At 41.8% G+C, this 20,678-nt stretch overlaps 1 protein-coding gene across 6 annotated transcripts in view; it reads left to right on the top strand.

Annotated features, from left to right (window-relative positions):
- Positions 1–20,678, top strand: part of DENND2A (DENN domain containing 2A) — an 82,524-nt gene that overhangs the window by 47,972 nt on the left and 13,874 nt on the right. For all 6 annotated transcript variants that reach the window (XM_073567610.1, XM_073567608.1, XM_073567606.1 and 3 more), the window contains exons 5-14: positions 15,590–15,708; positions 15,975–16,169; positions 16,458–16,551; positions 16,879–16,929; positions 17,313–17,500; positions 18,407–18,516; positions 18,993–19,062; positions 19,668–19,745; positions 20,030–20,170; positions 20,331–20,479. In XM_073567610.1, coding sequence (XP_073423711.1) covers positions 15,590–15,708; positions 15,975–16,169; positions 16,458–16,551; positions 16,879–16,929; positions 17,313–17,500; positions 18,407–18,516; positions 18,993–19,062; positions 19,668–19,745; positions 20,030–20,170; positions 20,331–20,479 — 1,195 coding nt within the window. The remainder of the gene's footprint in view (positions 1–15,589; positions 15,709–15,974; positions 16,170–16,457; positions 16,552–16,878; positions 16,930–17,312; positions 17,501–18,406; positions 18,517–18,992; positions 19,063–19,667; positions 19,746–20,029; positions 20,171–20,330; positions 20,480–20,678) is intronic.

Below are 20,678 nucleotides of genomic sequence, written 5' to 3' on the forward strand. Positions count from 1 at the left end.
GTAGTGTCTATACATCAGTACAGCCCATAGCAGTGTATGTACGGTAGTGCCAGTGACATAGTAGTGTCTATACATCAGTACAGCCCATAGCAGTGTATATACGGTAGTGCCAGTGATATAGTAGTGTCTATACATCAGTACAGCCCATAGCAGTGTATATACGGTAGTGCCAGTGATATAGTAGTGTCTATACATCAGTACAGCCCCATAGCAGTGTATGTACGGTAGTGCCAGTGACATAGTAGTGTCTATACATCAGTACAGCCCATAGCAGTGTATGTACGGTAGTGCCAGTGATATAGTAGTGTCTATACATCAGTACAGCCCATAGCAGTGTACATACGGTAGTGCCAGTGATATAGTAGTGTCTATACATCAGTACAGCCCATAGCAGTGTATGTACGGTAGTGCCAGTGACATAGTAGTGTCTATACATCAGTACAGCCCATAGCAGTGTATATACAGTAGTGCCAGTGATATAGTTGTGTTCATACATCAGTACCGCCCCATAGCAGTGTATGTACTTTAGTGCCAGTGACATAGTAGTGTCTATACATCAGTACAGCCCATAGCAGTGTATGTACGGTAGTGCCAGTGATATAGTAGTGTCTATACATCAGTAAAGCCCATAGCAGTGTATATACGGTAGTGCCAGTGATATAGTAGTGTCTATACATCAGTACAGCCCATAGCAGTGTATGTACGGTAGTGCCAGTGATATAGTAGTGTCTATACATCAGTACTGCCATAGCAGTGTATGTATGGTAGTGCCAGTGATATAGTAGTGTCTATACATCAGTACTGCCCATAGCAGTGTATGTACGGTAGTGCCAGTGATATAGTAGTATCTATACATCAGTACAGCCCATAGCAGTGTATGTACGGTAATGCCAGTGATATAGTAGTGTCTATACATCAGTTCAGCCCATAGCAGTGTATGTACGGTAGTGCCAGTGATATAGTAGTGTCTATACATCAGTACAGCCCATAGCAGTGTATATACGGTAGTGCCAGTGATATAGTAGTGTCTATACATCAGTACAGCCCCATAGCAGTGTATGTACGGTACTGCCAGTGATATTGTAGTGTCTATACATCAGTACAGCCCATAGCAGTGTATGTACGGTAGTGCCAGTGATATAGTAGTGTCTATACATCAGTACAGCCCCATAGCAGTATATGTACGGTAGTGCCAGTGACATAGTAGTGTCTATACATCAGTACAGCCAATAGCAGTGTATGTACGATAATGCCAGTGAAATAGTAGTGTCTATACATCAGTACTGCCATAGCAGTGAATGTACGGTAGTGCCAGTGATATAGTAGTGTCTATACATCAGTACAGCCCCATCGCAGTGTATGTACGGTAATGCCAGTGACATAGTAGTGACTGTCTATACATCAGTACAGCCCATAGCAGTGTATGTACGGTAGTGCCAGTGATATAGTATTGTCTATACATCAGTACAGCCGTTACAGTGTAAATACGGTAGTGCCAGTGATATAGTAGTGTCTATACATCAGTACAGCCCCATAGCAGTGTATGTACGGTAGTGCCAGTGATATAGTAGTGTCTATACATCTATACATCAGTACAGCCCATAGCAGTGTATGTACGGTAGTGCCAGTGATATAGTAGTGTCTATACATCAGTACTGCCATAGCAGTGTATGTACGGTAGTGCCAGTGATATAGTAGTGTCTATACATCAGTATAGCCCCATAGCAGTGTATGTACGGTAATGCCAGTGACATAGTAGTGTCTATACATCAGTACAGCCCATAACAGTGTATGTACGGTAGTGCCAGTGATATAGTAGTGTCTATACATCAGTATAGCCCCATAGCAGTGTATGTACGGTAATGCCAGTGACATAGTAGTGTCTATACATCAGTACAGCCCATAACAGTGTATGTACGGTAGTGCCAGTGATATAGTAGTGTCTATACATCAGTACAGCCCATAGCAGTGTATATATGGTAGTGCCAGTGATATAGTAGTGTCTATACATCAGTACTGCCATAGCAGTGTATGTACGGTAGTGCCAGTGATATAGTAGTGTCTATACATCAGTATAGCCCCATAGCAGTGTATGTACGGTAATGCCAGTGACATAGTAGTGTCTATACATCAGTACTGCCATAGCAGTGTATGTACGGTAGTGCCAGTGATATAGTAGTGTCTATACATCAGTATAGCCCCATAGCAGTGTATGTACGGTAATGCCAGTGACATAGTAGTGTCTATACATCAGTACAGCCCATAACAGTGTATGTACGGTAGTGCCAGTGACATAGTAGTGTCTATACATCAGTACAGCTCATCGCAGTGTATGTATGGTAATGCCAGTGACATAGTAGTGTCTATACATCAGTACAGCCCATAGCAGTGTATGTACGGTAATGCCAGTGATATAGTAGTATCTATACATCAGTACAGCCCATAGCAGTGTATGTACGGTAGTACCAGTGACATAGTAGTGTCTATACATCAGTACAGCCTATAGCAGTGTATGTACGGTAGTGCCAGTGACATAGTAGTGTCTATACATCAGTACAGCCCATAGCAGTGTATGTACGGTAATGCCAGTGATATAGTAGTATCTATACATCAGTACAGCCCATAGCAGTGTATGTACGGTAGTGCCAGTGACATAGTAGTGTCTATACATCAGTACAGCCCATAGCAGTGTATGTACGGTAGTGCCTGTGATATAGTAGTGTCTATACATCAGTACAGCCCATAGCAGTGTATGTACGGTAGTGCCTGTGATATAGTAGTGTCTATACATCAGTACAGCCCATAGCAGTGTATATACGGTAGTGCCAGTGATATAGTAGTGTCTATACATCAGTACAGCCCCATAGCAGTATATGTACGGTAGTGCCAGTGATATAGTAGTGTCTATACATCAGTACAGCCCCATAGCAGTGTATGTACGGTAGTGCCAGTGATATAGTAGTGTCTATACATCAGTACAGCCCCATAGCAGTATATGTACGGTAGTGCCAGTGATATAGTAGTGTCTATACATCAGTACAGCCCCATAGCAGTATATGTACGGTAGTGCCAGTGATATAGTAGTGTCTATACATCAGTACAGCCCATAGCAGTGTATATACGGTAGTGCCAGTGATATAGTAGTGTCTATACATCAGTACCGCCCCATAGCAGTGTATATACGGTAGTGCCAGTGACATAGTAGTTTCTATACATCAGTACAGCCCATAGCAGTGTATGTACGGTAGTGCAAGTGACATAGTAGTGTCTATACATCAGTACAGCCCATAGCAGTGTATATACGGTAGTGCCAGTGATATAGTAGTGTCTATACATCAGTACAGCCCATAACAGTGTATGTACGGTAGTGCCAGTGATATAGTAGTGTCTATACATCAGTACAGCCCCATAGCAGTGTATGTACGGTAGTGCCAGTGATATAGTAGTGTCTATACATCAGTACAGCCCATAGCAGTGTATGTACGGTAGTGCCAGTGATATAGTAGTGTCTATACATCAGTACAGCCCATAGCAGTGTATGTATGGTAATGCCAGTGATATAATAGTGTCTATACATCAGTACGGCCCATAGCAGTGTATGTACGGTAGTGCCAGTGACATAGTAGTGTCTATACATCAGTACGGCCCATAGCAGTGTATGTACGGTAGTGCCAGTGATATAGCAGTGTCTATACATCAGTACGGCCCATAGCAGTGTATATACGGTAATGCCAGTGATATAGTAGTGTCTATACATCAGTACAGCCCATAGCAGTGTATATACGGTAGTTCCAGTGATATAGTAGTGTCTATACATCAGTACAGCTCATAGCAGTGTATATACGGTAGTGCCAGTGATATAGTAGTGTCTATACATCAGTACAGCCCATAGCAGTGTATGTACGGTAGTGCCAGTGATATAGTAGTGTCTATACATCAGTACAGCCCATAGCAGTGTATATACGGTAGTGCCAGTGACATAGTAGTGTCTATACATCAGTACAGCCCCATAGCAGTGTATGTACGGTAGTGCCAGTGATATAGTAGTGTCTATACATCAGTACAGCCCATAGCAGTGTATATACGGTAGTGCCAGTGACATAGTAGTGTCTATACATCAGTACAGCCCCATAGCAGTGTATGTACGGTAGTGCCAGTGACATAGTAGTGTCTATACATCAGTACAGCACATAGCAGTGTATGTACGGTAGTGCCAGTGACATAGTAGTGTCTATACATCAGTACAGCCCCATAGCAGTGTATGTACGGTAGTGCCAGTGATATAGTAGTGTCTATACATCAGTACAGCCCATATCAGTGTATGTACGGTAGTGCCAGTGACATAGTAGTGTCTATACATCAGTACAGCCCATAGCAGTGTATATACGGTAGTGCCAGTGATATAGTAGTGTCTATACATCAGTACAGCCCCATAGCAGTGTATGTACGGTAGTGCCAGTGATATAGTAGTGTCTATACATCAGTACAGCCCATAGCAGTGTATGTACGGTAGTGCCAGTGACATAGTAGTGTCTATACATCAGTACAGCACATAGCAGTGTATGTACGGTAGTGCCAGTGACATAGTAGTGTCTATACATCAGTACAGCTCATCGCAGTGTATGTATGGTAATGCCAGTGACATAGTAGTGTCTATACATCAGTACTGCCCATAGCAGTGTATGTACGGTAATGCCAGTGACATAGTAGTGTCTATACATCAGTACAGCCCATAGCAGTGTATGTACGGTAATGCCAGTGATATAGTAGTATATATACATCAGTACAGCCCATAGCAGTGTATGTACGGTAGTACCAGTGACATAGTAGTGTCTATACATCAGTACAGCCTATAGCAGTGTATGTACGGTAGTGCCAGTGACATAGTAGTGTCTATACATCAGTACAGCCCATAGCAGTGTATGTACGGTAATGCCAGTGATATAGTAGTATCTATACATCAGTACAGCCCATAGCAGTGTATGTACGGTAGTGCCAGTGACATAGTAGTGTCTATACATCAGTACAGCCCATAGCAGTGTATGTACGGTAGTGCCTGTGATATAGTAGTGTCTATACATCAGTACAGCCCATAGCAGTGTATGTACGGTAGTGCCTGTGATATAGTAGTGTCTATACATCAGTACAGCCCATAGCAGTGTATATACGGTAGTGCCAGTGATATAGTAGTGTCTATACATCAGTACAGCCCCATAGCAGTATATGTACGGTAGTGCCAGTGATATAGTAGTGTCTATACATCAGTACAGCCCCATAGCAGTGTATGTACGGTAGTGCCAGTGATATAGTAGTGTCTATACATCAGTACAGCCCCATAGCAGTATATGTACGGTAGTGCCAGTGATATAGTAGTGTCTATACATCAGTACAGCCCATAGCAGTGTATATACGGTAGTGCCAGTGATATAGTAGTGTCTATACATCAGTACCGCCCCATAGCAGTGTATATACGGTAGTGCCAGTGACATAGTAGTTTCTATACATCAGTACAGCCCATAGCAGTGTATGTACGTTAGTGCCAGTGATATAGTAGTGTCTATACATCAGTACAGCCCATAGCAGTGTATGTACGGTAGTGCCAGTGACATAGTAGTGTCTATACATCAGTACAGTCCATAGCAGTGTATGTACGGTAGTGCCAGTGACATAGTAGTGTCTATACATCAGTACAGCCCATAGCAGTGTATGTACGGTAGTGCCAGTGACATAGTAGTGTCTATACATCAGTACAGCCCATAGCAGTGTATATACGGTAGTGCCAGTGATATAGTAGTGTCTATACATCAGTACAGCCCATAACAGTGTATGTACGGTAGTGCCAGTGATATAGTAGTGTCTATACATCAGTACAGCCCCATAGCAGTGTATGTACGGTAGTGCCAGTGATATAGTAGTGTCTATACATCAGTACAGCCCATAGCAGTGTATGTACGGTAGTGCCAGTGATATAGTAGTGTCTATACATCAGTACAGCCCATAGCAGTGTATGTATGGTAATGCCAGTGATATAATAGTGTCTATACATCAGTACGGCCCATAGCAGTGTATGTACGGTAGTGCCAGTGACATAGTAGTGTCTATACATCAGTACGGCCCATAGCAGTGTATGTACGGTAGTGCCAGTGATATAGCAGTGTCTATACATCAGTACGGCCCATAGCAGTGTATATACGGTAATGCCAGTGATATAGTAGTGTCTATACATCAGTACAGCCCATAGCAGTGTATATACGGTAGTTCCAGTGATATAGTAGTGTCTATACATCAGTACAGCTCATAGCAGTGTATATACGGTAGTGCCAGTGATATAGTAGTGTCTATACATCAGTACAGCCCATAGCAGTGTATGTACGGTAGTGCCAGTGATATAGTAGTGTCTATACATCAGTACAGCCCATAGCAGTGTATATACGGTAGTGCCAGTGACATAGTAGTGTCTATACATCAGTACAGCCCCATAGCAGTGTATGTACGGTAGTGCCAGTGATATAGTAGTGTCTATACATCAGTACAGCCCATAGCAGTGTATATACGGTAGTGCCAGTGACATAGTAGTGTCTATACATCAGTACAGCCCCATAGCAGTGTATGTACGGTAGTGCCAGTGACATAGTAGTGTCTATACATCAGTACAGCACATAGCAGTGTATGTACGGTAGTGCCAGTGACATAGTAGTGTCTATACATCAGTACAGCCCCATAGCAGTGTATGTACGGTAGTGCCAGTGATATAGTAGTGTCTATACATCAGTACAGCCCATATCAGTGTATGTACGGTAGTGCCAGTGACATAGTAGTGTCTATACATCAGTACAGCCCATAGCAGTGTATATACGGTAGTGCCAGTGACATAGTAGTGTCTATACATCAGTACAGCCCCATAGCAGTGTATGTACGGTAGTGCCAGTGACATAGTAGTGTCTATACATCAGTACAGCCCCATAGCAGTGTATGTACGGTAGTGCCATTGACATAGTAGTGTCTATACATCAGTACAGCCCATAGCAGTGTATGTACGGTAATGCCAGTGACATAGTAGTGTCTATACATCAGTACAGCCCCATAGCAGTGTATGTACGGTAGTGCCATTGACATAGTAGTGTCAATACATCAGTACAGCCCATAGCAGTGTATGTACGGTAATGCCAGTGACATAGTAGTGTCTATACATCAGTACAGCCCCATAGCAGTGTATGTACGGTAGTGCCAGTGATATAGTAGTGTCTATACATCAGTACAGCCCCATAGCAGTGTATATACGGTAGTGCCATTGACATAGTAGTGTCTATACATCAGTACAGCCCATAGCAGTGTATGTACGGTAATGCCAGTGACATAGTAGTGTCTATACATCAGTACAGCCCATAGCAGTGTATGTACGGTAATGCCAGTGACATAGTAGTGTCTATACATCAGTACAGCCCCATAGCAGTGTATATACGGTAGTGCCAGTGACATAGTAGTGTCTATACATCAGTACAGCCCCATAGCAGTGTATGTACGGTAGTGCCAGTGATATAGTAGTGTCTATACATCAGTACAGCCCCATAGCAGTGTATGTACGGTAGTGCCATTGACATAGTAGTGTCTATACATCAGTACAGCCCATAGCAGTGTATGTACGGTAGTGCCATTGACATAGTAGTGTCTATACATCAGTACAGCCCATAGCAGTGTATGTACGGTAGTGCCATTGACATAGTAGTGTCTATACATCAGTACAGCCCATAGCAGTGTATGTACGGTAGTGCCAGTGACATAGTAGTGTCTATACATCAGTACAGCCCATAGCAGTGTATGTACGGTAGTGCCAGTGATATCGTAATGTTAGTATCAGGGTATTTCTACATCGTTGTGCTGATTTTAGTTTGATATTTACAAGTTTTTTACTTTTAGGCTATGTGCACACGTATGCAGAAAATTTCTGCATAAAATCCTGAATCCTTCCCAGAAAACGTGCGTTTTTTTCCATGCGTTTTCTGTGCGGTTTTTGTGCGTTTTTTTGCACGAAGAACACGCCTATTTCCGCGCGTTTCCAGACCCATAGAAAATAGCTAAAAATGTGGAATTTTCCGCGAATTAATGAGCATGCTGCGGTTTTTACCGCAAAGCTGTTTTTTCGTGGTAAAAAGCGCATACATCTGCACAAAAATTGCGGAATTCATTTAAAGAAATGGTAAACTTCTTTTAAGTGTTTTTGACGCAGTTTATTTGGTAAAACCACAAAAAAAAGCGAAAAAACGCTACGTGTGAACACAGCCTTACTCTTGAAACACTGAAGCTTTATTGCTGACAGCAGCTGCAGCCTGGCATTGTGCAGACCATTCTCCACTGTTTCAGCCTCCGGGAGGAATTTCTATGTTTTGACCTCACTGAACTACACAAATTCTTTTACCTGTTCAGTTTTACCTTTCATCTCAGTGCCCTGCAGGAATCAGCCCCATGTGCATCCTCAACAACCCCCATTCATTGTCACATGCTGGGACTTGTGGTTCCCCAACAACATGCGCAGGTCAGGAGGATACTATAGCTGGAAGTCAGATGATTGCAGACATACATCCTGTTGTTTTCTAATGAGAGCTGACTCAAATGTTCCCCTATCACAACCTGAACCTGAAGAGGCCGCCAGTGTGTGTGTGGGGGGGGGCATTGCTTCATGTTAATGGGGCATTTCAGAGCCCCATCCTCAGGGCCCCAGCAGTCGCACCTCCATCAATCAGAAAGTTAGGACCTATCTTTAAAAATTTGTGACTAACCCTTTAAAGTCCTGTATTTTTTATCCCTCTAGTATTATCATATAAGAGTTTTATTAGAAATATTTATTATATAAAATTTTTATTATTTTTATTTTAGTTGAAACCATTATTATATAGCTGTTTATTATACTATTATATTTCTTTATTCTATTATTATGGCAAAAATCTGATATTATACTGTCTATGCTTATTATAGTATTTTATATTATATAATTTAAATATTATATACGGTATTTTGTTATTAAATATACTGTTTATATTCAATCATTATATATTCAATACATTTTTACATTATTATTCAATTTACATTATAGCATACTGTTATGCGTGTCTTATATATTTTTGTATCATACCATTTATATTATTTTATTTTGTATTATTTATTTAATATTTTTCTATTTTATAGCTATTTACAGTATTTTAGTCTACCATTATTTTATATTCATTTTATATTTTTATATTATTATATATTTTTTTACATTCTATATGCATTATATTATATTCTTACCACTAATGTATTTATTATTTATATCATTTTTTTAATAATTTTAGTATTTTTATTCTATTCTATTTTATACTTACACTACCTTACTTATTTTTATATATACTAGCTGAAGAGCCCGGCGCTGCCCGGGCATAGTAACTAACTGTGGTTAGTTATAACAAATTATAATTATCCTCCATCCCATAGTCCCGTGCCCATATACCCATCATACATATCCACGATCCCATAGTCGAGTGCCCATATACCCATCATACATATCCACGATCCCATAGTCGAGTGCCCATATACCCATCATACATATCCACGATCCCATAGTCCCGTGCCCATATACCCATCATACATATCCTCCATCCCATAGTCCCGTGCCCATATACCCATCACACATCCTCCATCCCATAGTCCAGTGCCCATATACCCATCATACATATCCTCCATCCCATAGTCGAGTGCCCATATACCCATCATACATATCCTCCATCCCATAGTCCCGTGCCCATATACCCATCACACATCCTCCATCCCATAGTCCCGTGCCCATATACCCATCATACATATCCTCCATCCCATAGTCCCGTGCCCATATACCCATCATACATATCCTCCATCCCATAGTCCCGTGCCCATATACCCGTCACACATCCTCCATCCCATAGTCCAGTGCCCATATACCCATCACACATCATTCATCCCATAGTCCTGTGCCCATTTACCCGTCATACATATCCTCCATCCCATAGTCGAGTGCCCATATACCCATCATACATATCCACGATCCCATAGTCCAGTGCCCATATACCCATCACACATCCTCCATCCCATAGTCCAGTGCCCATATACCCATCATACATATCCTCCATCCCATAGTCGAGTGCCCATATACCCATCATACATATCCTCCATCCCATAGTCCCGTGCCCATATACCCATCACACATCCTCCATCCCATAGTCCTGTGCCCATATACCCATCACACATCCTCCATCCCATAGTCCAGTGCCCATATACCCATCATACATATCCTCCATCCCATAGTCGAGTGCCCATATACCCATCATACATATCCTCCATCCCATAGTCCCGTGCCCATATACCCATCATACATATCCTCCATCCCATAGTCCCGTGCCCATATACCCGTCACACATCCTCCATCCCATAGTCCAGTGCCCATATACCCATCACACATCATTCATCCCATAGTCCTGTGCCCATTTACCCGTCATACATATCCTCCATCCCATAGTCGAGTGCCCATATACCCATCATACATATCCACGATCCCATAGTCCAGTGCCCATATACCCATCACACATCCTCCATCCCATAGTCCAGTGCCCATATACCCATCATACATATCCTCCATCCCATAGTCGAGTGCCCATATACCCGTCATACATCCTCCATCCCATAGTCCATTACCCATATACCCATCACACATCCTTCATCCCATAGTCCTGTGCCCATATACCCGTCATACATATCCTCCATCCCATAGTCGAGTGCCCATATACCCATCATACATATCCTCCATCCCATAGTCGAGTGCCCATATACCCGTCATACATCCTCCATCCCATAGTCCATTACCCATATACCCATCACACATCCTTCATCCCATAGTCCTGTGCCCATATACCCGTCATACATATCCTCCATCCCATAGTCGAGTGCCCATATACCCATCATACATATCCTCCATCCCATAGTCCCGTGCCCATATACCCATCATACATATCCTCCATCCCATAGTCGAGTGCCCATATACCCGTCATACATCCTCCATCCCATAGTCCATTACCCATATACCCATCACACATCCTTCATCCCATAGTCCTGTGCCCATATACCCGTCATACATATCCTCCATCCCATAGTCGAGTGCCCATATACCCATCATACATATCCTCCATCCCATAGTCCCGTGCCCATATACCCATCATACATATCCTCCATCCCATAGTCCCGTGCCCATATACCCATCATACATATCCTCCATCCCATAGTCCAGTGCCCATATACCCATCACACATATCCTCCATCCCATAGTCCCGTGCCCATATACCCGTCATACATCCTCCATCCCATAGTCCCGTGCCCATATACCCGTCACACATCCTCCATCCCATAGTCCCGTGCCCATATACCCATCATACATATCCTCCATCCCATAGTCCCGTGCCCATATACCCATCATACATATCCTCCATCCCATAGTCCCGTGCCCATATACCCGTCACACATCCTCCATCCCATAGTCCAGTGCCCATATACCCGTCATACATCCTCCATCCCATAGTCCAGTACCTATATACCCATCACACATCCTTCATCCCATAGTCCTGTGCCCATATACCCGTCATACATATCCTCCATCCCATAGTCGAGTGCCCATATACCCATCATACATATCCTCCATCCCATAGTCCCGTGCCCATATACCCATCATACATATCCTCCATCCCATAGTCCAGTGCCCATATACCCATCACACATATCCTCCATCCCATAGTCCCGTGCCCATATACCCATCATACATATCCTCCATCCCATAGTCCAGTACCCATATACTCATCATACATCCTCCATCCCATAGTCCCATGCCCATATACCCATCACACATCCTCCATCCCATAGTCCAGTGCCCATATACCCATCATAAATATCCTCCATCCCATAGTCCCATGCCCATATACCCATCACACATCCTCCATCCCATAGTCCAGTGCCCATATACCCATCATACATATCCTCCATCCCATAGTCCCGTGCCCATATACCCGTCATACATATCCTCCATCCCATAGTCCCGTGCCCATATACCCGTCATACATATCCTCCATCCTATAGTCCCGTGCCCATATACCCATCACACATCCTCCATCCCATAGTCCAGTGCCCATATACCCATCACACATCCTCCATCCCATAGTCCAGTACCCATATACCCATCATACATCCTCCATCCCATAGTCCAGTACCCATATACTCATCATACATATCCTCCATCCCATAGTCCCGTGCCCATATACCCGTCATACATATCCTCCATCCTATAGTCCCGTGCCCATATACCCATCACACATCCTCCATCCCATAGTCCAGTGCCCATATACCCATCACACATCCTCCATCCCATAGTCCAGTACCCATATACCCATCACACATCCTCCATCCCATAGTCCAGTACCCATATACCCATCATACATCCTCCATCCCATAGTCCCGTGCCCATATACCCGTCATACATATCCTCCATCCCATAGTCCCATGCCCATATACCCATCACACATCCTCCATCCCATAGTCCAGTGCCCATATACCCATCATACATATCCTCCATCCCATAGTCCCATGCCCATATACCCATCACACATGTCCTCCATCCCATAGTCCTGTGCCCATATACCCATCATACATATCCTCCATCCCATAGTCCCATGCCCATATACCCATCACACATGTCCTCCATCCCATAGTCCAGTGCCCATATACCCATCATACATCCTCCATCCCATAGTCCAGTACCCATATACCCGTCACACATCCTCCATCCCATAGTCCCGTGCCCATACACCCATCACACATCCTCCATCCCATAGTCAACCATTATGACATCATAATGAGTGGCGGGGCTTGCAACCTATGATGACATCAGCGTCGCCATGGCAACAATTATGACATCATAATGAGGGGCGGGGCTTAATACACACACACTTTTTCCCCATTATGTAGATAGGGGCAAAATTGTTTTGTGAATTGGGTTAAAATTTTGCCTCACAACATAGCTTAGGACGCTCTCGGGGTCCAGACGTGTGACTGTGCTAAATTTTGTGACTGTAGCTGCGACGGTGCGGATGCCACTCCCGGACATATACACACTTGAGCTTTATATATTAGATAATCTATCATTATTATATTTATTTTATACTTTTTTACATTAATATATCCCATTCTATTTTTTATTATATTTATTTTTACATGACACTATTTACAGTATATTATTGTTTCTACCACTATATTATTTTTTACATTTTTATATCATTTTACTATTATATTGTTATTCTATTCTACTTACATATTTTTCTATTACTATATTCTGCCATTATTTTATTGCTTTTGTTATATTTGTTTAGCATCTACGTTATTTTACCATTTATATTATTCTATTTTTTTAGACTGACATATTTTTCTATTATTATATTCCACCATTTATTGTTATTATTATTATTATTATTATTATTATTCTTTATTATGACTTTACATAGCTTTATTATTATATTCTACCATTGTTTTACTATTATTTTTTATTTATTTTTTCGCTTTATTATGATTTTACATATTTTTGAAGTGATGAAATTCAACTAAAATCCAAATTTTTCACATCAGAGGCCTAAAATTTCGACCATCGCCCGTCCTGGAGCTCATCTTTGGGTCAGGGGGGCTTATTCGGACCCCCCACTTTTGACCTCGTTTAGGGTTAACCTGCGGATGTGTGACAACAGATGGGAAGCCGCAGGTTACCTAGCCTAGTACTAACAGGATGCAGAGCAGCGCCCTCCCTCCCCTTCTTTCCATTACAAATATTATTAACCCTTGGCCCTCCCCGCTGATTTCCCTACCTGAGCGCTTCACGCTTTTACTTCCTGATCAGGTGACATTCAGGCGAGCCCGTGCATTAGGTGCACCATGGCAAGGAAGAAAGGTGAGCTAGAAAACTATTGGGGTAACACGACCTTTTTAGAGGGGCCTTTACCAGCCGCCTCCTGACCTTGCTGAGCTGCTCTCTGACTAGTTTGTCACCTCTTGTCACTTTGTGTCACTTTGTGCCGCATCCGATGACTTCTGATAACAAACCGAAAGTTCAGCTAAAAGTTTCGAAACAAGTTTTACAAAAGTTTTCTCCAGAAGAGCGTGACCCCCAGAGAGGCGGGGTGGTGGGGGGGGCATTTTTTGTATTTTAGCTGGGAATTCTTGCTTTGCTGACACATGACTCATATCTGTTATGTCATGATTTACGGTCCATAGGATCCACCATATACCGCCACATGGTGACCAGAAGGGGCCAGATGTGCTGCCGGGCGGCGGTCACCGTGGAGAGGTCCACTGTGAATGATTCTTAAAGGGGATGTCCATTTACAAACACTGTGTAAAAGGGGTTGACCTCTACCAGAAACGTTTGAAAAGTTCGTCAGCTTCAAATGATTCTTAAAGGGGTTGTTTATTTTGAAGGGTTTTTTTTAAAGGGTTGTCTTCTATAGACTATTCTTAAGTGGTTTGACCACTTCAGATCAATTCAGACACTTTTCTAAATGGTTGTCACCTTCAGACAGTTCTTTAAGGGGTTGTCTGTCTGTTTCAGACAGTTCTTAAAGGGGTTGTCTGCTTTAGAAAGTTCTTAAAGGGGTTATCAAGTTTGGACTGTTATAAATGGGTTGCCTACTATTTTTTATGGCTTTTAAAAGAGTTGTTCACTATGGACAGTTATTAAAGGGGTTGTCTGCTTCAGATAGGTTTTTAAAGGGATTGTCTACTTTTTACTGTTTTAAAGGGGTTGTCCATCTTTTATGGTTTTAAAAGTGTTGTTCACTATGGATAGTTCGTAAAGGGGTTGTTTGATTTAGAAAGTTCTTAAAGGGGTTATCAACTTTGGACTGTTATAATGGGGTTGTCCACTTTTTATGGTTTTTAAAGGGGTTATCCACTGTTCCTAAACAGTGATTGCTTCATATAGTACTTAAAGGGGTTGTCTGCTTTAGAAAGTCCTTAAAGGGATTGTGAACTTTGGATAGTTTAATAGGGGTTGTCCACTTTTTATGTTTTTTTTAAATGTTTGCAGACTATGGGCAGCTCTTAAAGGGTTTGTCTGCTTCAGACAGCTCTTAAAGGGCCAGCTCAACACAAGTTTTAATGACATAAGATTCAGATGTCACCAGGCGCCTATGTGGAGCATTTTTGTTTTTTTACATTATTTGTCCATTCTTAAAGGGATTGCACCTTATGAAATTGTGTCTGTTTAGCGTAACATTTTTTAGAAGGATTGTCCATTTTGCAAAATTCTTAAAGGGGCAGATCACTTTGAGCATTTCTTAAAGGGGTTTGTCCACTTGGAACGATTCATCTTCATTTCTCCTTCTTGTGGCGAGGAGGCCTCTACAGTGAACTGATTGCTGAGGATCAGAAAACCATAAGCGCCTCTCACGAAAAATGACAGTTCTAGAATTTTTCCTTCCTTTTTTTCCCAGTAAATTTAATAACTATTAATATTTGTATAAAATAACTATCACTTTTTCTTCTGTTTTTATCCTAGATCCTCCATCAAAAGAAAATCCCTATGAAGACATCGAGACTGACAGCCGGTGTCTGAGCAAGAAGTGCGTTCCTGCCTTACCAGCCACTATAGGACCTGCAACCGGAGCCCAAATCAAGGTACAGGCATATGTTTTTTTATTGAAACAGCACCACCCTTGTGGTTATGTCTGGTATTGCAACCTACATCTATTCATATAAATTGAGCTGAGCTGCAATACCAGACACAACCTGTAGATAAGAGTGGCGCTGTTTCCAATTTGAAAAATAGTAGATCACGTATTTGCATATTTGGAACCTACCTTTTCACCTTTTCCCAGACTGACGGGTTTGTGTTTGAGTTCAGCGCCCCTTTAAGGCTGCCATTTTTTATATGTCCCCTTTAGGCGCAACAGAAGCCGTTCTTCAGGCACAACTCCGAACGTCGTAGTTTCAAACTGCTGGATATCAGGAAGCTTGGGAGGGACGGCGTGGCGTCCCCCAGTAAACTTAGCCCCCCGTCATCTCCCAGTAGCCCGGACGAAAACTTTTTCAGCACGGGAGACCAACAGAATGGACGGCGGAGGAGAAAAATCCCAAAGGTGGGCTGCACGAACGAGAGAGACAACTTACGCCGTGCATTGTGGGAGCTCAGATTTTAGGTCACATGTCACTGTTTGGGGCAGTGCTTTGGTTGGGCGGGGTTTTGGAGGCGGAGCTATAGGATTTTTTTGCTTTAGGTGGGAATGGAAAAGAAAATTACAGATGGCTTCGAAGTTCATATGGGGTCATCAAAGGGAAAAATATTTAATGGGGGTCTCTTCCATTATCGCCCAAATTAGAGAAACGCAAAATAATGGTTATAACTTGAGATTTTTACCTCCCCGCAGCTTGTGATGAGGATTAATTCCATTTACGAGGCCCGCCGGGGTAAGAAGAGAGTCAAGAGACTGTCACAAGCCACCGACAACAACTCGGGACGAGGTAAGAGAAGATTAATAGACAAGATCAGGCCATAATGTATTTAAGGGGGGCTGAGCAGCATTAGAAAAACATGGCTGCTCTAGAGCGCCACCTTATCTATTGGCTGTGTCTGGTATTGCAGCTCAGCTTCATTTACTTGAACGGAACTGCAGTACCACACAGCCTGCGGTCAAGAGTGGTGCTGTTTTTAGGGGGGGGGCTAATAAAAAAAAAAGTAGATGTGTTTTATAATTTCAGGAATGGCCGCCCGCGCCCTCTCCTCGCTCTTCGCGGCTGTGAGTCACTACCATTATGATTAAAGGAATAAATATTTGCTCTCTCTTTCAGTGACAGATGACAATAGCGAGTCAGACAGCGACACGGAGGAGAAACTAAAAGGTACAAACGTGTCTAGACTTCTTAGTAACAATTCCAGTTATCTGCCATTTGATAATCCAGACACTCTGGGGAGGGCTTTCCCAACAGCCAGGTGGTCGGGAGCGCAGCTGCGCAGGATACATGGCGCTGCACCATTGGGGTCCGAGCAATATTTTTTTAATGTCCTTAAATCCAGAATGTTTGATAATCCTGCATCACTCAGATTCCACTAATTCGTTCAACTTCAACTTTATTTATTTTATTACTCTATTTTTTTTTTTATTTATTTATTATATTTTTATTACTTATTAATTAATTTATTTTTTATAACATATTCTTAGGGGCAAATTTTCTAATGTAAAAATGAGCCGCTGTGTTAAGACCTCGTGTCTGTTTCTTCCCAGCTCATAGTGAGAGACTGGTACACGTTAAATCCCGCATGAGCCTGACACCGCGCTATCACACTGTCGAGCGCGACCATATCGAGTACCAGGAACGGCAACTGTTTGAGTATTTTGTGGTGGTCTCCCTACAGAAGAAGCCTTCAGGAACTGTCTACGCACCCGAGATCACCCAACAGTTCCCTCTGAAGGTACGGTATACTTCAAAAACTACCATTTGTAAGCTCATATGGTTCCCTAACTATGCCCCCCTCCAAATGCTTAAAGGAGGGAGGGGGATCGACCTTTCGGGAATTTTTTTTTTGTAAATGTATATATTTTGGCTAAAAATTATTTTTGTAATTGAGTTTCATTAAAGAAAAATTGCGGTTTACCTTGTCCAGCCTCTTTTGTTTTGCAGAATGAGTTAACTGAGAATTTATCAGGGAGCTCATTCTTATGGGGAGTTTTCTGAGCTCCTCCTGATTTATGACCACATCAGGGAAATAAAAAAAACTGTAAAAGTCAAAACAATGCAATATTCTTAACGAAACCTAATAACAAAAATTATTTTTTTGTCCCCATTACGTCCATTTAAGTTAAAAAAAAAAAAAAATTGGACAACCCTCTTAAAGGGAAAATTTACTCCAATACATCGTAATCTTTATACTTGCATTTCCAGGAGGAAAACTAACTTTGTGCAGGATTTTTATTTCCTGGAGACTGTCTAATTGCCTGGGATCCATAGCCTGACAACTTAAGTCATGTCCCTAGCAACCATTTTGTCTTAGATACGCAAGTTCAAGACCGATTTGCATGGCGTTAGGAGTGTATAACAAGTACGGAAATTTGGCAGCTTCAATTTAAGGCATTTCTCTGTCATTTTGGGACATTTTTCTAAAAAATAAATTTTAGGTGGAGAATCCCTTTAAATCATTGTAACGTAATAAAAGGGAAGTATAATAGCGGTTGGGGGAGGGGAGCGATCCCATATAAATCCCATATATACCACCGCTTTTATCCGGAGCTGCGGTTTGCGCAGCGTTAATTACAGAGCAGTGGATCGTTTGTTGTAACGGGTGATGCGCGGCTCTGAATCTTCTGATCTTTCGCCTTAGTTGGAAAGATCCTTCAAGTTCATGCGAGAAGCCGGCGACCAGTTTAAAGCCATTCCCCAGTTCTGCTTCCCGGACGCCAAGGACTGGTCTCCTGTCACTGAGTTCGAAAGGTAAGATATGAAAAAAAAAAAAAAAAAGCCTTCCGTCCATTATATCATCAGGACTGGTGCGTAATAAGATTTTGGCCATTAAAAGGGGGTCTCGATAATCAACATTTCAGCTGGTTTCTAATGTTATCCATAGCAACCAATCACAGCACGGCTTTCATTCCTCCTGGAGCTTTTGAAACATGAAAGCTGCGCTGTGACTGGTTGCTACAGGCAACAGAGACAGGTTTACTTTCAGGCAGCTGCGATAAATCTGGCCTTTTCTTTATCAGATCCCCGCTTGCTCTTCTCGAATAAAAACATTCTTGTTTACATCCAAAGGCTGTAAATCTTTACAGACCTCGCAGCTGAGGGTTTGTACCTAGTATTCAGGATTGAAAATCATCTTTTTTATTTTTGTTAGACTTGCCCTTTAATTAGTGGGAGTATTAGAAATATACTTACTTTTACCTACAATTATGAATTTCTCTACTTTGCAGTGAGACTTTCTCCTTCGTGCTGACCGGTGAGGATGGCAGTCGGCGCTTCGGCTACTGTAGGCGACTCCTGGTAATTGACACACCCTTAAGGGGGCCGACATTTATCTTTTTTTAAAGTGTAAAGCCTGATTTTTATATGATGACCAAATAATCTTGGGCCTTTCCAATAAATTAGATTTCATACTATTGTCAATGATTCTACTTATTTTAAGTTTTTTAATTTTATTTTGAATTAGATTTTTTTTTTAGACAGTAATGGCGACACCTACTGGTGGTCACATGAACTACACCCTTACATGATTTGTGTGCATAACTTTTTAGTCACATGTCTAACACTTGTAAATATAAATATATATATATATATATATATATATATATATAACATTTGTATTGTATATACATATACTTATATAATATAATGAATAATAAAAAGATATAGATATATAATAAAAAATATGTATATATGTATAAAATAATAATAAAAATAAATTAATAAATAAATATATATATATATATATATATACACAATCAAAATATATATACTTATATAATAAAATATATATATTTATATGTATATATATATATATAAAATAATAATAAAAAATGTAAAATAAATAAATACTAAAATATATAAAAATATATATAATATTCTAATTATATATTTTTTCCATCCAGCCTAGTGGTAAAGGGAAGCGCCTCCCCGAGGTGTACTGCATCGTGAGCCGACTGGGGTGCTTTAATCTGTTCTCCAAGGTAATGATATGAACAAAAGAAGTTAGGATTATTGAAAAATTATTTATGTGATTGTAAAAAGTGATTTTTTTTTTTAAAGAAACAGCGCCACCCCTGTCCACAGGTTATGCCTAGTATTGCAGCTCAGTTCTATAGAACTAAATGGGGATAAGCTGTAATACAACGTTTCACCTGTGGACAGGGGTGGCGCTGTTTTGGAAGAAAGTTAACTTTTTTTTACATTAACAAACTCTTTAATGAGGGGAGGAAAAAACAAAAGAAATTAAATCATGAAATCTTTGTAGATCCTGGACGAGGTGGAGAAAAGAAGAGGCATCTCTCCAGCGCTGGTGCAGCCGTTCATGAGAGCCATCATAGACGCCCCGTTTCCAGCCCTGGGACGGAAGATCTCGGTGAAGAATTTCCTGCCGGGATCAGGGACGGAGGTATGTAATATATGATGGTGATATGTCAGCACTCATCGGGCCGTGTCGGGGAATGCCTTATTGACACTGAGAACTCACTTGATTAGGGGAAGAGCTGCAGTACCGGTCACAGCCACAGATAGTAGAGTGGCGCTTTTTCCTCATCCTGATTTCTTCCTAGGTGATCGAGCTGTGTCGGCCCATGGACTCTCGGCTTGAGCACGTGGACTTCGATGCCCTTTTCTCCACGCTCGCCGTACGGCACCTCATACAGGTCTTCGCCTCTCTCCTCTTGGAAAGAAGGGTCATTTTCATGGCGGACACCCTCAGGTAGATCCCTACTATAAATATCAGTTCCTTTTGGTTGTAGGGCTTTAATTAAAGGAGCCCATACACCTTCAATAGATGTGTTCCTCCTAACCCCACATGTACATGCATGCTTAGGTCCGCTGAGCGTGCATGGGTAGGGAGAGGGAAAGGAAAGTAAGTTGCTTCCAGATAAATGTGGCGTCGGCATATCTTCCCTTAC

Source organism: Dendrobates tinctorius, unplaced genomic scaffold (genome assembly GCF_039654945.1).
Source record: "Dendrobates tinctorius isolate UK_male_01 unplaced genomic scaffold, ASM3965494v1 ptg000020l, whole genome shotgun sequence".
Lineage (NCBI taxonomy): Eukaryota > Metazoa > Chordata > Amphibia > Anura > Dendrobatidae > Dendrobates > Dendrobates tinctorius.